Genomic DNA, 19,556 nt, shown 5'->3' with positions numbered 1-19,556 from the left:
GAGTGCACTGCCTTGGAATCCGATCCTCTGGATTTCATCAAGCCTCCACATGATGCAGTCCCACCCACCATATTTGCCTGCCACCTCATGAGAGGCCTCCATCCACAATCACCCAGCTAAGGCACTCGGGAATTCCTGAGTTCCAACAACTGTGTGAGAGAAATCTTTAAAGCTCTTAGAAACAAACAACAAAGGGTCGGATGGATCCCAAGGCTTTGCAGCGGTGTTCAGGCCCTCATGGTTTAGTGGATTGTGTGTGAGGGTATTGACTGGCTTGGGTCCCACTCTCTTCCCCGCTCTTAAACCACAGCAGCTCTGCCTTCTGGTTTATAGATTGAGGGTCCATGGAGGACTCTTTCAAAGAAAGAAGTCTGCAGCCAAAACTAAATTGCAAAACACTAGATTAGATGGCCTCTAACACTCAATGATTTCATCCATCAGTACAAAAAAATACTTCCTGCAAACACATAGGCAGTATTTTCTTTCTTTTGGGGAGGGCGGGGTACAGGAGAGACAGAGAATCTTAAGCAATGTCTATGCCCAGTGCAAGCCAGATGTGAAGCTTGATCTCAACACCTTGAGATCATGACTGGAGCTGAAATCAAGGGATGGACACTTAAATGACTGAGCCCCCCAGGTGCCTCGGCAGCATTTTCTTCAGGGCCTGCTCTTCTTGACAGGAAGCACAGTCCTTGAGCTTGGAAACAAGAGCACACAGTGTGCTGTTTACAGATAAGTGTGTCAGATGCTGCCCTTTCTGTGTGAGGTCAACACAGCCAAGGGTGCAGAGGAAGCGCTGCTCTCTGGGCAGAGCCCCCATCCCCCGGGCACCAGCTGCCTGCTGAGTGATCTGTTGCCAACATTCACTGGGAAGAATAATGGCAAGCAGGTCCTGAGTGCTGTGGGCAAAGCCCAGGATAGGGGCTGCCCATTCCACAGCTGGTCTCATCCCTGTTACCCCTAGGAGTTGGGCACCTTGTCACCTGGGGAAATAGAGAAGGAAGGCTAACCAGCTCGCTTGAATCACAGATTAGGGCGAGGAGAGCTGCAAGACCATGTTCTTCTGCATCTGTGAAACCCTTTGCCTCCTTCATGTATTCCGGGCCACAATTCAAACCTGAGCAGCCCCTCTTCGGGTCTGAAGTACACTGATTTCATACCAAGAGGTTGTCATAGTTGCTATTAAGAAAAGCTCTTTGGGATGCCTGGGTGGCTCAGGGGCTAGGTGTTTGCCTTTGGCCCAGGGCGTGATCCCGGGGTCCTGGGATCAAGTTCCACAATGGGCTCCCTGCGAGGAGCCTGCTTCTCCCTCTGCCTATGTCTCTGCCTGTGTCTCTCATGAATAAATAAAATCTTAAAAAAAAAAGAAAGAAAAGCTCATCATTGATTTGGTCACTCGTTCACACAAATGGCATCATTGAGAACCTGCCCTGTGCCCCAGCACTGTTCGAGGCACTGCAGATAGAAGCAAAGGGAAGCAGACTGGTGCTCCCTGTGGCCCAGGCTGGGGCATTGTGTGGCTGGAGGAGGGCCTGGGAAGCCATCAGTTGTTTCCACTGCTTTAGCCAAACTCCGGGAAGGGGAGGGGAGGGGAGGTTCCTTCAGGACCCTGAAGACCCAGATCCCCTGGGAATACAGCTAGAAAATGCCTTCCAGGGTCAAAAAGACAGGTGTGACCTGGACCCGGATCCCAGAGAGCCGTGAACCGCAAAAGTAGTCCCTGCTGTCCGTCTAGGAAGCTTCCTGCAATTGGACCCAGGCCTAAGCCTGCTGCCCTTGGCTGCGCACCTCCCACGGGTGTGCCTGGGAGCACAGACCTTGCCCAAAAATAGCTCGCTTGGCAACTATAGCCACACGGAGCAGGGCTCAGCGTTGACCAACGGAGCGGTCTGAGGTCAGGTCTGCATTGTTCAGCAAGATTGTCGAGTGCAGGTCTTAAACGCCTAAGTGATTCAATTAAATTTAGTTTTGCCTTTCAGGGGGTCTCATTATCTTATTAACAAGTCTGCTCTTTGGCTGGGACTTTGTCTTGGTGAAAGTCCAACTATTTTGTGAATGTCACTGGGAGGCCCCAGCAGAGCTGGTCAAGGCGGGACGCCAGGCTATGGTGTAAGTTCCACGGCCTCAGCCCCTGGGGAGCCACGTTATTCAGGCCCAGGAGTCCACGGGAGAGCGGAGGCTGGATTGGAACCCACCCCCCTCACCCAGAAACGTGCAGGGCCGTGGGGGTCTTAACTCCACACAGGGGAGGGAGGGGGCTCCACACTAGGAAGGCACGGCCCGTGTATACAAAGACCCCGAGGGACCTGGGAGTCCATCTGCGCCGCCTGGGATCAGTCCTCTGCGGGATGAAGCAGGCCCCCCAAGGCTGGCCTCACTGCTCCTTCACGCCACCTCTCAGTGCCCCTGGCCCCAGGGCCACTGACGGCCACACACACCTTTTTTTTATCTTCAAAATGCAGAACAACTTCTTTAATCCAGAGGCTTGAATTCTCCTCCCCTCTCACAGGCCAGGCGAGGCTCCTTCTCAGGGATAGGCTCTAAGCTATAACCGGAGTCTCTGCTTCGGAGGGAGTGAGGCTAGAACAGGGCCTTTTGACTTTTTTGTGTTTCCAGCCTGACTTTCAAATTACCTTATTTTGGTAGCTTTTCTTTTTTTCTTTTTTTTTTTTTAAAGATTTTATTTATTCATGAGACAGAGAGAAAGAGAGAGTCAGAGACACAGGAAGAGGGAGAAGCAGGCTCCATGCAGGGAGCCCGACGTGGGACTCAAAACTGGGTCTCCAGGATCATGCCCTGGGCCAAAGACAGGCGCTAAACTGCTGAGCCACCTGGGCTGCCCGGTAGCTTTTCTTAAAGCAGGGCTCCAGCACACTGGCGTCGGGCTGGAATTCCTATTAGCGGTAACCTCAAAGTTTTTTCCAAAGTGTGTTAAAGCCAGCCCTGGGCTAATTGGAGAAATAAGGTGGGGACGAGGTCAGAGCTTATTTGGCTCAGTTTACAGTTAAAACGGTAGGGTGCTCGGATGATTTAGAGGGTGACTGCAGAGATTTGCAGCCTAACCTGGGGTAAGGCGGGACTCACTGGGACTCACCTATCTGGTAGGGGAAAGAGGACCGCTGTGAGGAGCAGGTGCTAGGGAGACGGGCCCAGGCCTAGAGCTGGAGGCTGTGGGCAGCAGTGAGGGCTGGGTTCAGAGTCCCCATCTGGCCCAAACGCTGCCATGCGGGGGCACCAGCAGCCACCGTGGCCCAATGATCTAAAACCTTGGAGGTAGGGCTTACCTGCGGATCACCTGCAACGCAGGGAAGATCACCTAACCGGGGCTCCGGCCACCCAGTAATACTCAGCTGCAAAGCCATTATCTCCATGAAACCCCAAGTTCACTCTTGCCCGGCTCATCCCATTTCCAGCCTTTGTCAATTTAATTCCCATAAAGAAAATGTTACTAATAAAAACAGGCAGCAGTGTCCGTAGAATCAAACACAGACCTTTACCGGTGCGAGCCTATTTCCAGCATGCCTCTGTCCAAGTCACACGAATACACGGCAAGAAGGGGACTGTCCATGCCACAGGAGGACGGCTCTCACCAGAACCAGACCCGGTGGGCCCTAACCTGATTTCCAGCCTCTAGAACTGTGAAAAGTCAATGTACTGACCCCACTCAGTGTACGGTATTTTGTTACAGCAGTCAGCACTCACCTGGATGCCGTCCACCGATGCTGCTCTTCCCTGAGTCTAGATAATGAGCCTCACGAAAGCAGTTTTTTGTCAACAGTTCTCTGTAAACAATGGTGCTTGGCAAACATAGGACTTTGGTCTTCGCAGGTAGGAGAAACAAGAAGGGACCTTGTGAAGTTCCAAATGGGCTTCAGTCCTCTCTCGGGTCTAACACACTGGCTCTCAGCCTTGGCTGGGCCTGCAAACCTCCATGGCCTGGGGACACCCGGGGCCAAGTAGATGGGTCCCTGGGGTGAGGGCCAGACATTAGCAGCATTTAAGGCTCTCCAGGTGACTCGAATGCGCACCCACCCCAAAGCTAAATGGATGAAATCCCGGGGTGAGGGGTTCCCGGCTAGAGGGGAAGAGGTCAGGTATTCAGTCTTCTTGCCCAGCTGAGTGGTCTGCTTTATAGGCATGATGGGACGAAGGCTGAGGGACACGGAAGGTGCCGTGTTTCAATAAATCAAAATAAAACAAACAGCATCAAGTTCACAAAATAACTCTTTATTATTTCAGGCAAGAAGTCTGGATGAAAGGGTTACCGTTCCCGGTAGCCAAAATCCAGGTGTTAGTGGCACTATTTCAACTTTATAGATTCAACTTAGTCAGAAAAGGGTGCCAGGGTCCTACATTCCCCAGCTGGACAAGAAGAAGGGCAAAACTGGAAGAGACTCTAACCTGCTGATACTGCTCTTGAGACCCAACACCTCACGGGCCCGTCAGCAGGTCACGGACCCACCACCGAGGGGCAGAGGCCACTCTACGCTACATACGGGAGGAGGGACGCGGGGCACCTGGGCGGACAGGCACCGACAGCTTCAGAACTCCTCAGTGAATGGATAGTCCTTGTGGGAGGCACAGCTGTCAGGAGAAAAGGAGGGACACGTCAGCTTTTCAGAGAAGGGATGTCGACATGACCGAGTACAAAAAGCAATGGTGTCTCATTAGAGGCAGGAACACAGGCCTCAGGGGCGCGCCAGTTCAGATGCACAGCCCTCCAGGCTCGTCAGCTGGCACAGGCGTGATGGACACCATCCTCCCCGTGTGCCCAGCACTGTGCCTGAAGCGCACGGGGTGCCAAGACACGATTCCTGCTCCCTGGTCACTCGGTCTAAGTGGCAGGACCGAAGAGCATCCCACAGTCTAAGACTGTAAGAAGGTGACGAGAGAGGTCAGGCGTCCATCTATGTGAGAGCCGGTGCTCCGGGGACACAGAGGGAGCATGGGGCCCTCTGGAAGCTGCCTGGTGTCAGCTGGGTCACATGTGGGACACAGGAAGCAGGGGAGGAAGGAGGCTGGGTGCTGACCCAGGGGCAGAGGTGCGGGTGTGTGTCAACAGGCCCACCCAATTGGGCCAGCAGCTCGTGTAAGGAATGTTCTGGCTCTCATGCTGGGAAGACTGGCTGGGCACAGCATGAAAGGCCCAGGGTGAGCCCAGCACAGGGCAGAGGACTCTCAAACCACCTAAAACATCCCCAAAGTCTGGCCCCCATTCTTGCGTTCCCTCAGACCGGGGTAGCATCACCCTGCCCCGAGCGACAGAGGCTCTGTAGAGCGAGAACTTCCCGAAAGCAGTCATGTACAAGTGTGTCAGCGAGAAAGCTTCTCAGGTGACCTGGGAATGCAGCGGCCAGTCTCTCCATCCCCCGCTAAACACCAGCAGCCCCCAGAATCACCCGACAGCGGTTCCTGGAGCAACACTGGACAGTGTATAGGGACCCACTGGAAAACCACTGTGGTGTCAGCCCTGATGCTCCAACATACCAGGTCAGCAGTGGGAAGGGCTCAGGGAATGAATGAATGACAGAGAGACTCTTAACAGACAACAGAGGTTACCTGGAAGAGGACCCTCTATACTCTCTCCCTCACCCACTAGGTCCCAAACTGGTATCAATGCCTACAGGTTAAGCACCAGTGACACGAGCGCAGAGAGGCCCTGGTGTGCCAGCCCCACGCTCACAGACATGGTGACACCTGGTGCATGGGACAGTGTCTTCGTCCAAGGTGTGGACCAGGGGGGTGGGAGCGGGGCGGCTAGAGGAGGAGCAGGGGTGGAAGGCGCGGGGAGAGAAGGAGAGGGACAGAGAAGGCTGGCCCCTGCCCCAGCTGAGGGCAAGTCCAAACCTGGCTCGGGAGACTATCTACCCCGGGAGACGGAGAAGAAACAGAGGCCCCGCACATGGAGACAGGAGGCCCCAGGCCCGCCACACAGGGAGACAGGAGGTTTCTCCTGGAAAGCAGGGAATGACTTTTAAACTTTAGTTACTGTACTATAGGAGAAGGGAGGGAGAAAAAAAAAAACAAAAAACAGCAACACCTTCCCTGTAACCTCCCCCCAATTCCAAATTATAAGCGGCAGGGAATACAAGCAGCCAGTAAAGGGGCGCCGGGGGGGGCGTCGAGAGCTTTCCTCAGCCCGTGCACCACAGTCTCCCCACTGAACCCCTTCTATTAAGTCGGTGTAAGGAAGACTCATGTGCGAATTCTTCTGGGAAGGTGGCACAGGAGCCACATGGGATCAGCGGATTTCAGAAGAGCCTCAAAGATTTGAAAATTAATGCTAAAAATAGGGGGTTGCTGCCGGTTGGGCCGACCACGTCCCTGAGCTGGGGAAGGTACCCAGAGCACATGTCCTGGCATCTTCCCCACGGCCATGAGTGGCTCAGCTGACACGGGCTGCAGTGTTTCCTGCGGCACGTGGACGGGACCCCAACACCACGGCCTCCCCAGCAGGCCCTTCCCCAGCCTCACTCACCTCACCAAGGCACAGACCCTCCAGTTCCGGTTGTAGCTGAGTAAGGTGGTCATGTCCACACTACTCAGCTCAAAGTCAAAGACCTCAAAAGAAAAAAAAAAAAATCCAGTAAGTTCTTCAAAGAAAGGTCAGGCACAGAACACCCAAGTGTCCAACGGTTCTGCACAGGGCCATCGAGGAGACGCCGCCCTGCGTGGGGAGCCGCAGTGAGGAGGACACAGCAGTAGGACTGACTGGGGTGCCCTCTGGAGAAGGCACAGCACGGGCCGGGTACCACAGGGAATGGGGAGAGACCCCTGCCCTTCAGGAGCTCCCAGCAAATAGTACTGTTAGTCCCACGGAGTCACTGTGGAAACCAGAGAATGCAGCACTTCCGTGACAAGTGCCGGTCGGGGGAAAAGAATGGATCACAAGGGTTTCTGCCTCAGTTTACAGGGAGGCAAAGTGAGGAGGAAGATCAATGACTCCAACAGAAGCAATGATTGATTGCACAGCATGAAGGAGATGCCACAAAAAGCATGAGGCTCCCAGAGGAATTGGGAACAGAGCCCAACTGGGGAGCTGCAGGATACAGAGGATGGTATGTGACATGGGTCTATACTGCCAAGTAACAGCTGGACAGAGAGGACAACAAAGGTCCGTCAGGAAGGGGGGGCTCCCAAGAGGCCAGCAGGCAGGCCCAAGGCAGCACCTGGGGACCCGAGGAGGGCCGTGGGGTTAGAATGTGCAGAGGGCAGCCTGCTGTCCACTCCATGCTCTCACACCTATGGGCATGTGTGCAAAGACTACACAGGTGTGGACACAGGCTGGCTCCCTGCGAGGTGACAGGAAGGTGGGGGTGCCACACTGGACAATCCAGGCACGACAGGAGGCCCTGTCCCCTTCTCCACTGAGAACAACTAGGCCAGCCAGCCAGGGTCTCACCTGAAAGTTCTCAGCAATGCGTTCGGGTGTCACGGACTTGGGAATCACGACCAAATTCCTCTGCATGGGGAACCGGATCAGAACCTGCGAACAGACGTGCCAAGTGTTCGTCTACATTACTATAATCTTCTATGTGGTTGGGTCACTCAGTCTTATACAGCCACTCTCCGAAGAGGGAAGTTCCAGAACTTCACATGGGAGAAAACGGAGGCTCAGAGAGGTCAGGGTCATCCCACCTACGCCAGCAAATGCTGCCCTTTCGGGTGGCCTGTAGAGGTAGTCGGAGGATGCTACCCTCCCCATCAACGGCAATCTGCTGGCTTCCTTGTCTGTGCCCCTTTCTACCACCCACTCCAGGGCCTTGAGCTACACTTCCAGGGAGGCCATGGCTAGGCTTGGTCGCCTCTCCCGCCCCACCATGAATGCAGGGAATTCTGGGAACAGTCACGGGCACCTGCAGAGGACAGTACCTGGGCTGTAGTTTTATTGTGCTTGGCTGCGATCGCTTTGATCCGGGGATCCTCCAACAGGGAAGGGTCCTCAGGCTTGGCCCTGGAGACAAAGATGGCCCATGTGAGCAACCACCATCGCTTGCACTCAAGGAAGCTGGCAATTAACTGCCATTGACCTTAGAGGGCAGCCCTGCACGCCCCTCCTGATTTGAAGTTCAGGTACAAACTCCCAACCCGCGGGAAAAGAGCAGACATCCTGCTACTAGAACTACCACCCAGGAAACCCAACAAGAGGCTCTGGGGTAGGTTTGCAAACGAGTGCCGGAAACATGTTCCTTGATGCTGAGTTTTTCTTTCTAGCATTTCTAACCTTCACCAACGGACAAGAGAACACGATCTGCTAGGAACCTCACCAGGGCCTGTCGGGGGAGCCAAGGGGACTATAGGCGGTCACCACGATGCCTTTGGCTTGGCAGTACTGGATTAACTTCTCCTGAGTGAGGTACGGGTGGCACTCGATCTGCAAATGCAAACACGGACAGATGCTGGCCTGTGGGCACAGGTGTCGGGACACACAGAAGTGCCCCCTCCACAGACAGAAAATGATGTCCAAACAACATAGTATCTCCCTGATGAGCTAGAACAGCTGTCTACACTTCCCAGCTCCTGTCCTCAACAGGAATAACTGATGTGCTCATGGATGTACTGTGGCCGTGGGCCCTAAGGGTTTATTTTGGCTTTGGCCATTTATCAACTGTGACGGGTCTCAGGATCTCAACGTCTGCAGGCCGATACTCTGGGAGGCCCTGAGTCATCACAAGCCAGTCTCAAAGCCTGTGTCTCCTGCAAGTTCGGCTCCCAGACAGGTTGTCATCATGCTCTGTCCCAAATCAGGACCTGCCTCCTGGCTGCTCCCTGGGTGACACGGACCTTAAGTAACTGCCAGGTTCAGACAGTAACAAAGCAGGCTCCCGGGCACACCCTTCCCTCAGGATGTTTACCTGGTTAACAGCAGGCTTATATTTTAAGCCAGGTTTGTTTAAGATCTTCTCAATTTGGAGATGGTTGAAGTTGGAGACTCCGATGGCTTTCACCAGCCCTTCATCCACCAGCTGTTCCATGGCCTAACAACAGAAGAGGGTGCATGTGCTGCTAACACGTGCCCAAGAGGACAAAGACAGGAAAAGCATCTCTGGCTCTGGTTTAACAGGTCCTACCCTTACTAACCAGAGCCACTGAATGAGATCTTTGAGAAGCCCAGAGACACCAAGACACAAGTCAGGCTGGCTTTACTAAGACAGGGAGAACAGAGACAGTGACCAAATACTTGAATGCAGTGAAAGACAAGGCAGGGCAGAGCAGATCACTCACAGGAGAACGGGAACCAGAGAGGAAGGAGAAGACCGAGTCAGGGACTGCCTTACCTCCCACGTGTCCACAAAACTGGTATCACTGGGAATCACATTGCCTTCCCCATCCAGTGGGAAATATTCCTTCCCGGCCTGTTGTTATAATAACAATCAGTCAATGACAGCCTTCCACAGACCTAAGTCTTTGAAAGCAAAGTCAAAAAAAAAAAAAAAAAAATCACTCTTAAGTACCACAGCTAAGTTTTCCAAATATAACCAAGGGCAAACCCATGGGCCAGCAGGGAGAAGGAAACAGGCCCCCAGACACTTGTCCTTTCAGATGGTTGCAGCTGCCGGTCAGAGGGAACCAGCACAACAAAACAGGGCTGGCTACAGGATAAATACTATGTGCCTTCACTCTGGCTGACAAAGCACACAATGGACCCTATGGCCGGAAAGAAGGCAAAGGATGTGATAACCCATTTGTTTGAGCAGAGACTCAGGCTCTGCCAGGGAACAGGTATGAGGCTTCCCCAGGATGGGGCCTGTGTGTGGAATGCATGACCGTACCCACGTGCATGAGGTCTTTGGTGCCCTGGCAGCTTATCACCTGGGCCACGTGTGTGGTCACAGTTTGCAACGGGACCACCAGCAAATGACAAAGCACAGTGCTTCTCAAATTCTGTAATGGGCAAATGCGTCTGTGGTTCACATTCAGCAGGCCTGGGGGCGGGGGAATTTCTAACAAGGGTAATGCCACTGGCTGCTGCTCCAGGACACACACACAGGGTGTGTGCCCGGCTGTACCCGAGCAGAGGAGGGCCTAACACATCACAGGCTGCACGGAGGGAGCACCCCCTGCCGCTTACCTTGAAGCCTGTGGGCCAGTGAATAAGGTAGAGGTCCAGGTAGTCGAGCTTCAGGTCGCTGAGCGTCTTCTGGCAGGCCCCCTTCACCATGCTCTTCTCGTGGTATGTACACCACAGCTGGAGCCAGTGAGAGAGCATGTTTTAGCTTGCGCGTAGGAGGCTGTATCCCAGCCGGGAGCCAGACAGCTCCAAGACGCAACCCACCCCTTTCACTGTGATGCTATGATGGCGGTGGGCGAGTTTCCATTGCATGCAGTGCATCCTAACTTTCCAAAGGCAGGCCAGATAATTAGGTCAGGGAAACTGCTCAGAGGGACCAAAGTGAAGGCATGCTATAGAATGGACAGGTCGGGAAGGCCCGGGCCCGAAACACGAGCTCTCAGGGCCACTTTCCTACACGGCTGGTCCGTGGGGCCAGCCTCATCCTCCAACCCCGTGTTCCTTTGGGCCAACAGCCTCCAGGTGAAAGATGGTGCCAGCAGTGGAGGTCGTCTCCAGATGGAAACCAAGTTCCGTCCTCAAAGATATCTCCCTGGAAACGGAGGCCCAACCCACAATCGAAGTCTCATCAACAAGAGGCTCTAGCCAACAGTGCTACACAGAATGACCATCCCATAAAGAACAGGTGACCGGTGGAGCCTCTGGTCAATCCCCTGCCCCAGAAGAGTGGCCTCCTGAGCAATAACCATAGCATATTCAGTGGCCCCAGAGGATGGCTTCGGCACCTAAGCCGATGCTGCCACTGGACAGGTGTGGAGTTCGAAGCCTATGGCCCAGGCTGCCCTGCAGAGTAGCACCTTGCTGACGACGAAGAGGTCCTCACGCTTCACCACCTGCTCCTTGAGCTTCTCCTGGATGGCCAAGCCCACCTCATTCTCATTCTGGTACACGTGAGCGCAGTCGATGTGGCGGTACCCAAGGTCGATCGCGACCTTCACAGCATCGGTCACTTTGCCGGGAGGGGACTGAAAGGAAGAGGAATGGGAGGCATGCAGTTAAAATAAAAAACGAAGCAGCCCAGGCAGCATGAACCCCACACTCTTCATTGAAGCTCCCGCCCATCTCCAGTGGCCTGCGGATGATCTGCGGCTTCCTAAGCAGCTTCCTAAACCACTCGCTCTCAAACGACCTGGGGAACCGAGGTGCAATGCCGCGCGGTGTCACGTTAGGATATCCTGGCCACCACGGAACGGCAGCCTACACCACCTTCAAGAGATGTGCCAACGTGGTCTCGATTGCTTCTTTCCATCTGTTGTTTTACAAACCACGGTATAAGAAAAAACCCCTACCTGCATCTACTGGGTTTCCAAGACAGTGAGGGGCACGGGCACGGTTTCCTCCAAATAGTTCAGAGCCTTTTACCAACCGCTGTACACATTAACCCACTGCCCCTCCGGTGTCTGAGCTGGCCCTGAACGCCCATGCTTTACTTCTCCTTTTGGGTGTAGATCCTGACATTGGCAATCACTCATTCTCAGGCGGTTCTGGGGGATCACAGTAAAGTCAAGCACGTTACTGATACAGATTCAGAGGCCCAGATCTACAGTGAGACTCTGTCGTGAGAGGCAGGGGTGGGACAGGCCCCTCTGAGACATCAGCGCAGACATGAGTCAACAGGAGAGGGAAAACAGGAGTCGAATAGTTTTTGGGCAGAGCCGCACAGGGACTGCACAGCTGTCAGTGCCCAAGCCAGCTGCCGGCTCTGTGACCAGGACGGGACACAGGTTCCCAGGACAGACCTCCTGGGAGTGGGAGGAGGTGCTTGGGAGCCTTCAAGCTCTGCCCGCACCCAGACTGACCACCTGGAGGTTTACTCCGTCTCCTCACTGATCCTCTCAGACCACAGACGTGACAAATACACACGTGTGCAACAGACTGTGCAGTGAACACGGCGCATTCCTCCAGGGAGCTGGGGGAGAAGAGAATGGAAAGGAAAACTGCCCGGGGCCACGGGCAGCTGCACATGTTCACGGGTTTGGCATCAGCTGTTGGGAATGGGCACAAGGGGTAGGAAGGGGGACAGGGCGCTAGTGGGAATGAGCATCTGGCCAGAGCTGCCAGCATGTTGAGGCTCAGCCCCAAGGCGGGAGCAGGGCACATTCCCCAGGTACCTGCCACTGCAGCTGGCACACAGGCAGAGGCATGACCCAAGCCAGGCCCAGGAGACTCGGTCTCGGGAACCACCAGGCCAAGCTTCCATTCTGTGGGGGGGGGGTCTCCATGCTGGGAGAATGGGAGCCTGGAGCTGCTTGCAAGACAGTGGGGCTAGAGATAGGATCCAGAGAGATTTGCTCCTGGTGGCATCACAAGTGGCCCTGGCTGGTATGCCCATGGGCATCTTGTAGGTCTACGAATCCCCACCTCAAACGTACTTTTTTGTGTGCCAAAGATTAAGTTGGTTATTCGGTTGCTTGGAACCAGAAAACCGCACGCTAGGATAATCAAGGTTGCTGAGAGAGTGGCACAAAACTGGGAAAAAGTTCATGTTATATTTTCATAGAGAAGCCAAGGACAGAAATGACTCAGGAGATCAGCTAGGGACACATGTACTGGGAAGATGGCCACACTGCTTTCCGAGGGAGAGAAAAACAAAAGCAAGAACTGTTTGGCATTTTATAAATTCAATTTGTAGAAAGAAGTTGTAGCAATTTGTGACAAGACTCCTGAGAATGGAAACTGTGCGCCAGCCTCCCCTTTTGGGGACACCTGTGCCATACGGGCCACATGCTCTGCCGAGGGAGGACTGACTGGTCTGCCCTGGGCTGGCCCTGAACAGGCCTTGTGGTTACCAGAAGGCATGGGCCTGGGCTGATCATGTCACTGAATGCAACCCAACCAGTGTGGTGTTCGGTACACACTGGCTCAAACTGAAAATATGGACGTTTTCACTAGTTTCAAACATGTTAGTACGCTGAATCTTTATCACAACCCCCGGCAGATCCTGTTATCTCTATAGTTAAGGGAAGTAAGGCACGGAAAGGTGATGCAAGTGGCCCACAATCACAGTCAAAGAGGTCAGGACTCAAACCTTGGCAAAGGACCTGAGAGCCATGCTCTGCCAAGAGGTCTGTCCTCCTGTGTGAACCCCGAGGGGGTCTCAGAGACATCAGTCACTGGGAGGACAAGTCTGCTGGGCTTGCAGAAGCCATTCTCTGTAATGAAAATATGCCAGAATCCACAAACTACCTTCAATCATTAATCATCTCAATCTAACCCTTCCCAGAAACTGCTCTTATCACTAATGAATCAGCCAATTTAAGATGTGGTAAAAAAAAAAAAAAAAAAAAAAAAATTTACATTTAAATAAAAAAAAAATCCCACAATAAACTTGGTAATGCTATGACGTGATTATACTATCTCTCCGTTTCATGTCTGCACTTAAAAACTCACACAGAAGGGAGCAGTCCAAACTGAAACTTTGAAAAGGAAATAAATCATGATATATTTCTAGACATCTCACTGCAGATCTGCAGAAAATCCTTCTAGGAAATGCTCAAATCACAAATGACCAAACTGTATAAATCCTGTAGACTAAATCATGTTTTAACTCGATTCTGCCAATGATCTGCCCTGTGACTTAGGCAAATCCACGCATGCCCAAGTCTCCTGGACCTTACAGATCCAGAGCACTAGCTCAGGCACCAACCTGACCGTCTAGGCCGATGGCATCAAGGGAAGACAGCGAGAACTCCTGGCCCCGGGGCCCCCATCACCTCCACAAGACAGGCCTCCCTGGCTCCTCGCTTTCTAACACCAGCAGCCAGCCAATACCAACTGAGACCATCATATTAGCGCCCTTCCCCTTAACATACGCGCACTTTCAAAACCTCATCATCTTCCCTTTGCACGTAGCCCTGACCTGTCAGTTTAAGATAATAATCCTCCCTCTATTCCCTCTGCAAGGTTCAACTCCAAAGGTTCTAAAGTGGGGTCAGTGGTAAAAAGATAAAGTATTTCAGACTGAATATCCCTTGCAGTATTAGCCATGGGGATTTCTGGCAAGAGGGGAATGTGCTCTTTCTGATGCATTTTTTTTTTAGAAATTGCCTCTAGTTTGCAGGTATTACATTTGCAATGAAAGGGGGGTGGAGAACAAAGGGAACTTTACTTTGGGGGAAAAAAAATCCCAGGTAAGATGTATGAGAAGTGTCCCAACATAATCCTAGAGTAAGGAATAAGAAACCGTAACTTCTGACACGAACTTAGATTTAATAAAGAAACAGGGCCATGGACCTCTGAAGCCTTTAAAAGTACCATGATCACAGAAAAGCTGTCCCCAAGAACATTATTTAACTTCTTCCAACTAAAGCAGCTTTTTCTTTACAGAAACTCAACCAGCATCTAAAAGAAACTCATCTTATTTTCTATTACTAAGCTAGTTTAAATACTAGTAGTCTCTCAATATAATTTTCTATTTTAAGTGTTCATTTAAGTGTAAGTCACTTCAACCAAATTCAAGTGTAACAGGCATTTGTGACTTCTCAGAATGTATGCCAAGTTCCAAAGAATTCACTTAGAATCTTCTGGAACAGGACCTGGCAAACTTTTTCTTAAGATGCCAGACAAAATATTTTAGGCTTTGTGGGCCAAATGGTTGGTCACAACCGTTCCACTGCGTTGCTACAGCATAGAAGTGGTCATAAATAATACACTACGCATGAGATCCATTCTAATAAAATTTTATTAACAAAAAACGGGCTGGGGGTTGTAGTTTACTAACCCCTTTCTATGTCAGAAGAGCATACAAAGAAATGGGAATTAGGCAAGAGGCCCAAGCCTATTCGCAAATAAAACTTCTGGTGTCCGATTCCACATCGGGATAACAAAAAGTTAGGTATTCTGATCCTGAACGTGGATGTTTTGGGAGCTAAGAGGGTTTAATCCTTGTTCTAATTTAGCCAATTGACAACATAGTGTCAATCATACTTAATCATATTAAATACATGTCAATTATATATTGATCTTAGTTGATTTCAGGTAAATTTGAGCAAGCTGGCCTGCTCACTCTGTGTGGCACAATGCTCCCTCTCTGCACAAATGGGAGACTGTGGATCTAGTAGTTTTGTAGAACACCAAGGCTTAAAACCTGCCACAGCCTTAGGACTCCAACAGACCAAATATGGGGGAGAATCCTGAGGATCACTACAACTTGCTACCTTTCAGCCAATCTACAGTCAATAGAAAGTGCACTTTCTACTGTTTGGTGCAGATAAGTCAACCCCACTGGGCTCCCCATCAGGATGTCTGCATCATTTTACAGTTCCATACAAATAAGGAGTTGACTGCGCTTTTCATTTGCCTTATCACATAAAATCAGGCAATCTGGCTACTATTTTGCATCAAAGCTCATCATCTGGCTTGGCAATAAACACAAACTAATGAAACTGAATGAACTTCCTCGTGCTCAACTCGAATCAGTCTCTGCTGAATTCTAAGACAAGGAGCTCCCCACTTGGTTGAGACTGAGACGGGGATGGACAGGCCCTGTTTGGGGAAGACTGATTTAAAGATGTTTGATCTTGAAGTGTGCCAGTCGAGGCCTGCAGGGGGACGAGGCAGGTGAAGGGTAAAACCAAGTTATTGTCGCAGCTCTGATGCCAGCACCGCTACCCTCTCCCCGAACCTGGGCTCTTGAGGCCATTACAAGCTCGCTCCACTCTGGGAATGTGGCAGGAAAGTCTTTCTCGGCACATTTTCTTCTACTTCATATGTTCATAAAGGGGGAGATATCACCCTGGCAAAAAGTGGTTCAGTGGGAGCAAAATAATTCACTTATTTATTAATTAAATCTTAGCTTACACATGGTTTGTGGCCCTTTGAAGGGCCCATACTTTTTCCCCCCAAAGTAAAGTTCCCTTTGTTCTCCACCCCCCTTTCATTGCAAAAGTAATACCTGCAAGCTAGAGACAATTTCCAAAAAAAAATACATCAGAAAGAGCACTGCCCCGTCTTGCCAGAAATCCCCATGGCGAATACTATAAGGGATTCAGTCTGAAATACTTTTGTCTTTTTACCACTGACGCCACTTTAGAACCTTTAGGGTTGAGCCTTGAAGGTGGAATAGAGGGAGGATTATTATCTTAAAGTGACAGGTAAGAGCTATGTGCAAGGGGGATGATGATGAGGTTCTGAAAGTGTGTGTATATAAAGGGGAGGGGCGCTAGTATGATGATCTCAGTTGGTATGTTAACATTTTATGTGGGGGGCAAGTAGGGAAAAACGTGTCCAATGTTCTAAACTATTTAGAAGAGATAATGCAAAAGGGGTTAAGAGAAACACAGTTGTACTCTACTACTCGGCTAGGAGTATGTAGGTGCATTATAATGACCATATCACCAACAATTTTTCAGCTAGATCAGAGCGTTTACTAGCAACAGGACTGCAGCTGGTGTCAGAAGTAATCTCTGCTTTAACGGATTCCTGGCAACACAGTGTTGGTAGGTGTACTTCCTGTCTAATGGGGAAGGCAAGCTTGCCGGGGAGAAACACTCGCTAAGCCGCACGGGGTCTGAGGCAGAGATGCTCACCCGTCTGCCTGAAAGCCTCCCCTCCAAAGACGGAAGGGCAAATTTAAGGACCTTTGATGCAAAAGCAGATGAGACCACTAGAGCCCTGTGAAGGGTCTGGATGGTGCAACAGATGTCATGACAGGAGAGATCCACAAGAATAAGGAACCAGCTAGCCCCTTGCAGAGCCACCCTCACTTCTCACAAAGATAAGCAAATGCTACTTATATCACTCCTTCTTTTGCCCAGCATCTGTGAAGAAATATGTACACACACATGTGGGGGAAAAGGGAATAGCCACTCTCTATAGAACTGTTATACTTGGGGATCCCTGGGTGGCTCAGTGGTTTTGTGCCTGCCTTCGGCCCAGGGTGCGATCCTGGTCGGACTCCTGACGCATGGAGCCTGCTTCTCCCTCTGCCTGTGTGTCTCTGCCTCTCTCTCTCTCTATGTCTATCACAAATAAATAAGAACTTAGTCTGCCAGAATGAATGACTTAAGTGTAGATTTTTATGATGCTATTTTAAACAAATATATAGCACCTCAGGGCATTAAAGTGCTGAGGTGCAGGATTTAAAACTCTCTTTATGAAGCACCTCAGTGGCTCAGTTGATTAAGAGCTTGACTCTTGACTTCAGGAGAGTGAGATCAGGCTCTGCCCTCGGCGTGGAGACTGCTTAAGAATCTCTCTCCCCCTCTCCCTCTGTACCCACCCATCCAGCTTTCACGCACGTGCTCTAAAAAAGAAATAGCACATAGGGGCGCCTGGGTGGCTCGGGCGGTTAAGTGTTCAGATCTTGGTTTCAGCTCAGGTCACGAGTTCAGAGCCCTGGGCCTGAGAGCCCCGTATCAGGCTCTGAGCTCAACGTGGAGTCGGCTTGAGGATTCTTGCTCTCTTCCTCTGCCCTTGCTCGTGTGCTCCCTCTTTCTCTCTAAATAAATCTAAGATAATAAATAGAATCTTTTAAAAAATGTTAAGACCCTCTTTTTAACAACTTTATTCCTTATTCACCCTAGAGCAGTAGTTTTCAAACAATGGGCTATGGTCTGGCACATAACTTCTGAAACCACAAAACAGAATAAAGGTATCAGAATTCATCCCACCTAGTAATGTTTTGTGGATCTTTTGTTCAAGTTTTACGTATATATCTGCATGTTGCCTGCATCATTATATAAACCGTAATGATTGACTATTGCCACGAAAGTGTCTTTTTCACATCCATTCCAAGAGAATAACCCTCAACAGATGAGATTTAACTCAGTATCCCAGTCATAATTTAATTATGCCTTCAGAGCCAACCATCCATCATTGGACTTTTTGAAGGAAAACACAGATTATACATACGCTGATTACTTTGGCCAAGAAACACTTTGTGTGTGAAGCAACTCTAGGACCCTTATTTACAAATTTTCATCTGCAGCTTTTAAGGGTAGAGGTAGACACCACCCTCCGCTCTACATCAACTGTTTAGTGGTGCACTTGACCCTCGTCTCTCCTTTCCTTGTCAGTGTGTACATATCCAATGCCCAGGTCCACATTCAAAGTTCCTGCGAAAACCTGGGTCATCACCATAGAATGTAATACCCCAAAGCTAACTTCTAAGGAGCTTTTATTTTCAAGATTCCTAAAAATGTACGCATGAGAGACAGAGAGAGGCAGAGACACTGCAGGGGGAGAAGCAGGCTCCCTGCGGGCTGCCTCCAGGAGCCTGGGATCAGGACTGAGCGGAAGGCAGAGCGAGGCTCACCTGCGGAGCCACCCAGGTGCCCCTCCGGAGAGCTTTTAAAAATACCGGGTTTTGTTCCAGCGCCCGTAACACCACCGCGCCGTGCTGCCCACTTTTCCGACGACCAGGCCAGCCTCTGTACTCCTAGCTGGGTCTCAAGGCGCCGCGGAAAGAGGTCAGCGTTGTTAAGGCCCCGGGGAGTCCCCGCGCGCCAGCGACATTCCCTCCGGGCAGCGACCGCAGGCGCCGGGATTCTCCGCGGGGCCCGGCCCGCGCCCGCGACACCCCGCCCAAGCCTCCCCCGGGAAGCCCGCTCGGCTCCGGGGGAGGGGCCCGCGCCGCGCGTCCGCGGCCACGGAGACGGGGGCACCGGGGCAAGCTCGTGGCAGCTCATTTCATTACCTGCAGTCGCCGCGCTTAATCTGAGTGCTTATTCCTGGGAGAGCAAAATCGGGGACCAAGACAAACTATTTAGGAGAGAGACGGGCGCGCGGTGCCGGCGGGGCGGGGCGGGGCGGGGCGGCCGAGGGCGGGGCGGGGCGGGGCGGCCGAGGGCGGGGCGGGGCGGGGCGGCCGAGGGCCGGCGCCCCCCACACCCGCTGCGGCCCGCGCCCGCCCCCGCCCGGGCTCCTCGCGGTTCCGGAGCTGCGGGGCTCGGCGGTCTTCGTCCTCCGGCCGGGGCCGGGTTCCCAGCGCGGCCCGGGAGGGGGGTCCGGGAGGCCAGGCCGGGCCAAGGACCGCTCCACCGAAGCCCGGGCGGGGGCCGCCCCGGTCACCGCGGGTCCCTTCCGCCCCAGGCCGCGCCCGCCGCGCCCCCGGGGCTCCTACCTTCCAGGTGCCCAGCCCCAAGACGGGCATCTTGGCGCCGTTGCAGAGCACGAGGTGGCTGGCCATGGCCGTAGAGCTCCGCGGACCGCGCCCGAGGACCACGCGCCGCGGCCCTGGCGCAGACCTTTAAATAGCCGCTGCGGCGGGCAGAAGGGGCGGGGACGCGGGGCGCGCGGATCCGCAATGGCGGCTTCTGATTGGCCGACCTGGGGCGCCGCGCCCGGCTCCTCCCGGACGCCTCTTCCGCTGGGTCCCAGAGGGGCCGGATTCTTTCCGCCCCGCCCCGCCCCCGCCCGCCGCGGCGCAGACCCGCCAAAGCCCGGGGCGCGTGCAGACCGGCCTGCTGCAGCCGAGGTGGCGGGCGTCCGTGCAGAAGTCGACTGGGAAGGAGCTCGGCTTTCGTGGTTTTGTTTGTTTGTTTGT

The 19,556-nt window shown here is 52.5% G+C and overlaps 1 protein-coding gene across 2 annotated transcripts; it reads right to left on the bottom strand.

The window, feature by feature from the left end:
* Window positions 1-4,206: 4,206 nt before the first annotated feature.
* AKR1B1 (aldo-keto reductase family 1 member B) lies at window positions 4,207-19,298 on the bottom strand. Of its 2 annotated transcripts, none has more exons than XM_025471710.2 (10): window positions 19,134-19,298; window positions 10,870-11,037; window positions 10,073-10,189; window positions 9,279-9,356; window positions 8,856-8,978; window positions 8,268-8,374; window positions 7,873-7,954; window positions 7,403-7,486; window positions 6,479-6,561; window positions 4,207-4,584 (listed from the first exon to the last, which is right to left on the bottom strand). In XM_025471710.2, exons 1-10 carry the CDS (start codon window positions 19,197-19,199, stop codon window positions 4,542-4,544), a joined length of 951 nt encoding a protein of 316 aa, XP_025327495.1. In that variant the 5' UTR covers window positions 19,200-19,298; the 3' UTR covers window positions 4,207-4,541. The 2 variants fall into 2 exon arrangements, with proteins under 2 accessions (XP_025327495.1, XP_025327496.1); XM_025471711.3 differs by lacking the exon at window positions 19,134-19,298 and adding an exon at window positions 18,708-18,823.
* Window positions 19,299-19,556: the final 258 nt, after the last annotated feature.

Source organism: Canis lupus, chromosome 14 (genome assembly GCF_003254725.2).
Source record: "Canis lupus dingo isolate Sandy chromosome 14, ASM325472v2, whole genome shotgun sequence".
NCBI lineage: Eukaryota > Metazoa > Chordata > Mammalia > Carnivora > Canidae > Canis > Canis lupus.
Note: the sequence above shows the minus strand (reverse complement) of the source record. Positions and strands in the feature narration are given on the sequence as shown.

What these genes read in the sequence shown, in the direction of transcription:
- AKR1B1 (XM_025471710.2), bottom strand. Translation starts at nt 19,199, where the DNA reads ATGGCCAGCCACCTCGTGCTCTGCAACGGCGCCAAGATGCCCGTCTTG. An exon ending in GTTTTGTGGACACGTGGGAG is followed by an intron (nt 8,979 to 9,278) that starts GTAAGGCAGTCC and finishes TTCTGTTGTTAG; the next exon opens with GCCATGGAACAGCTGGTGGA. An exon ending in AGGGTCTGTGCCTTGGTGAG is followed by an intron (nt 4,585 to 6,478) that starts GTGAGTGAGGCT and finishes TTCTCCTGACAG; the next exon opens with CTGTGCCTCCCACAAGGACT.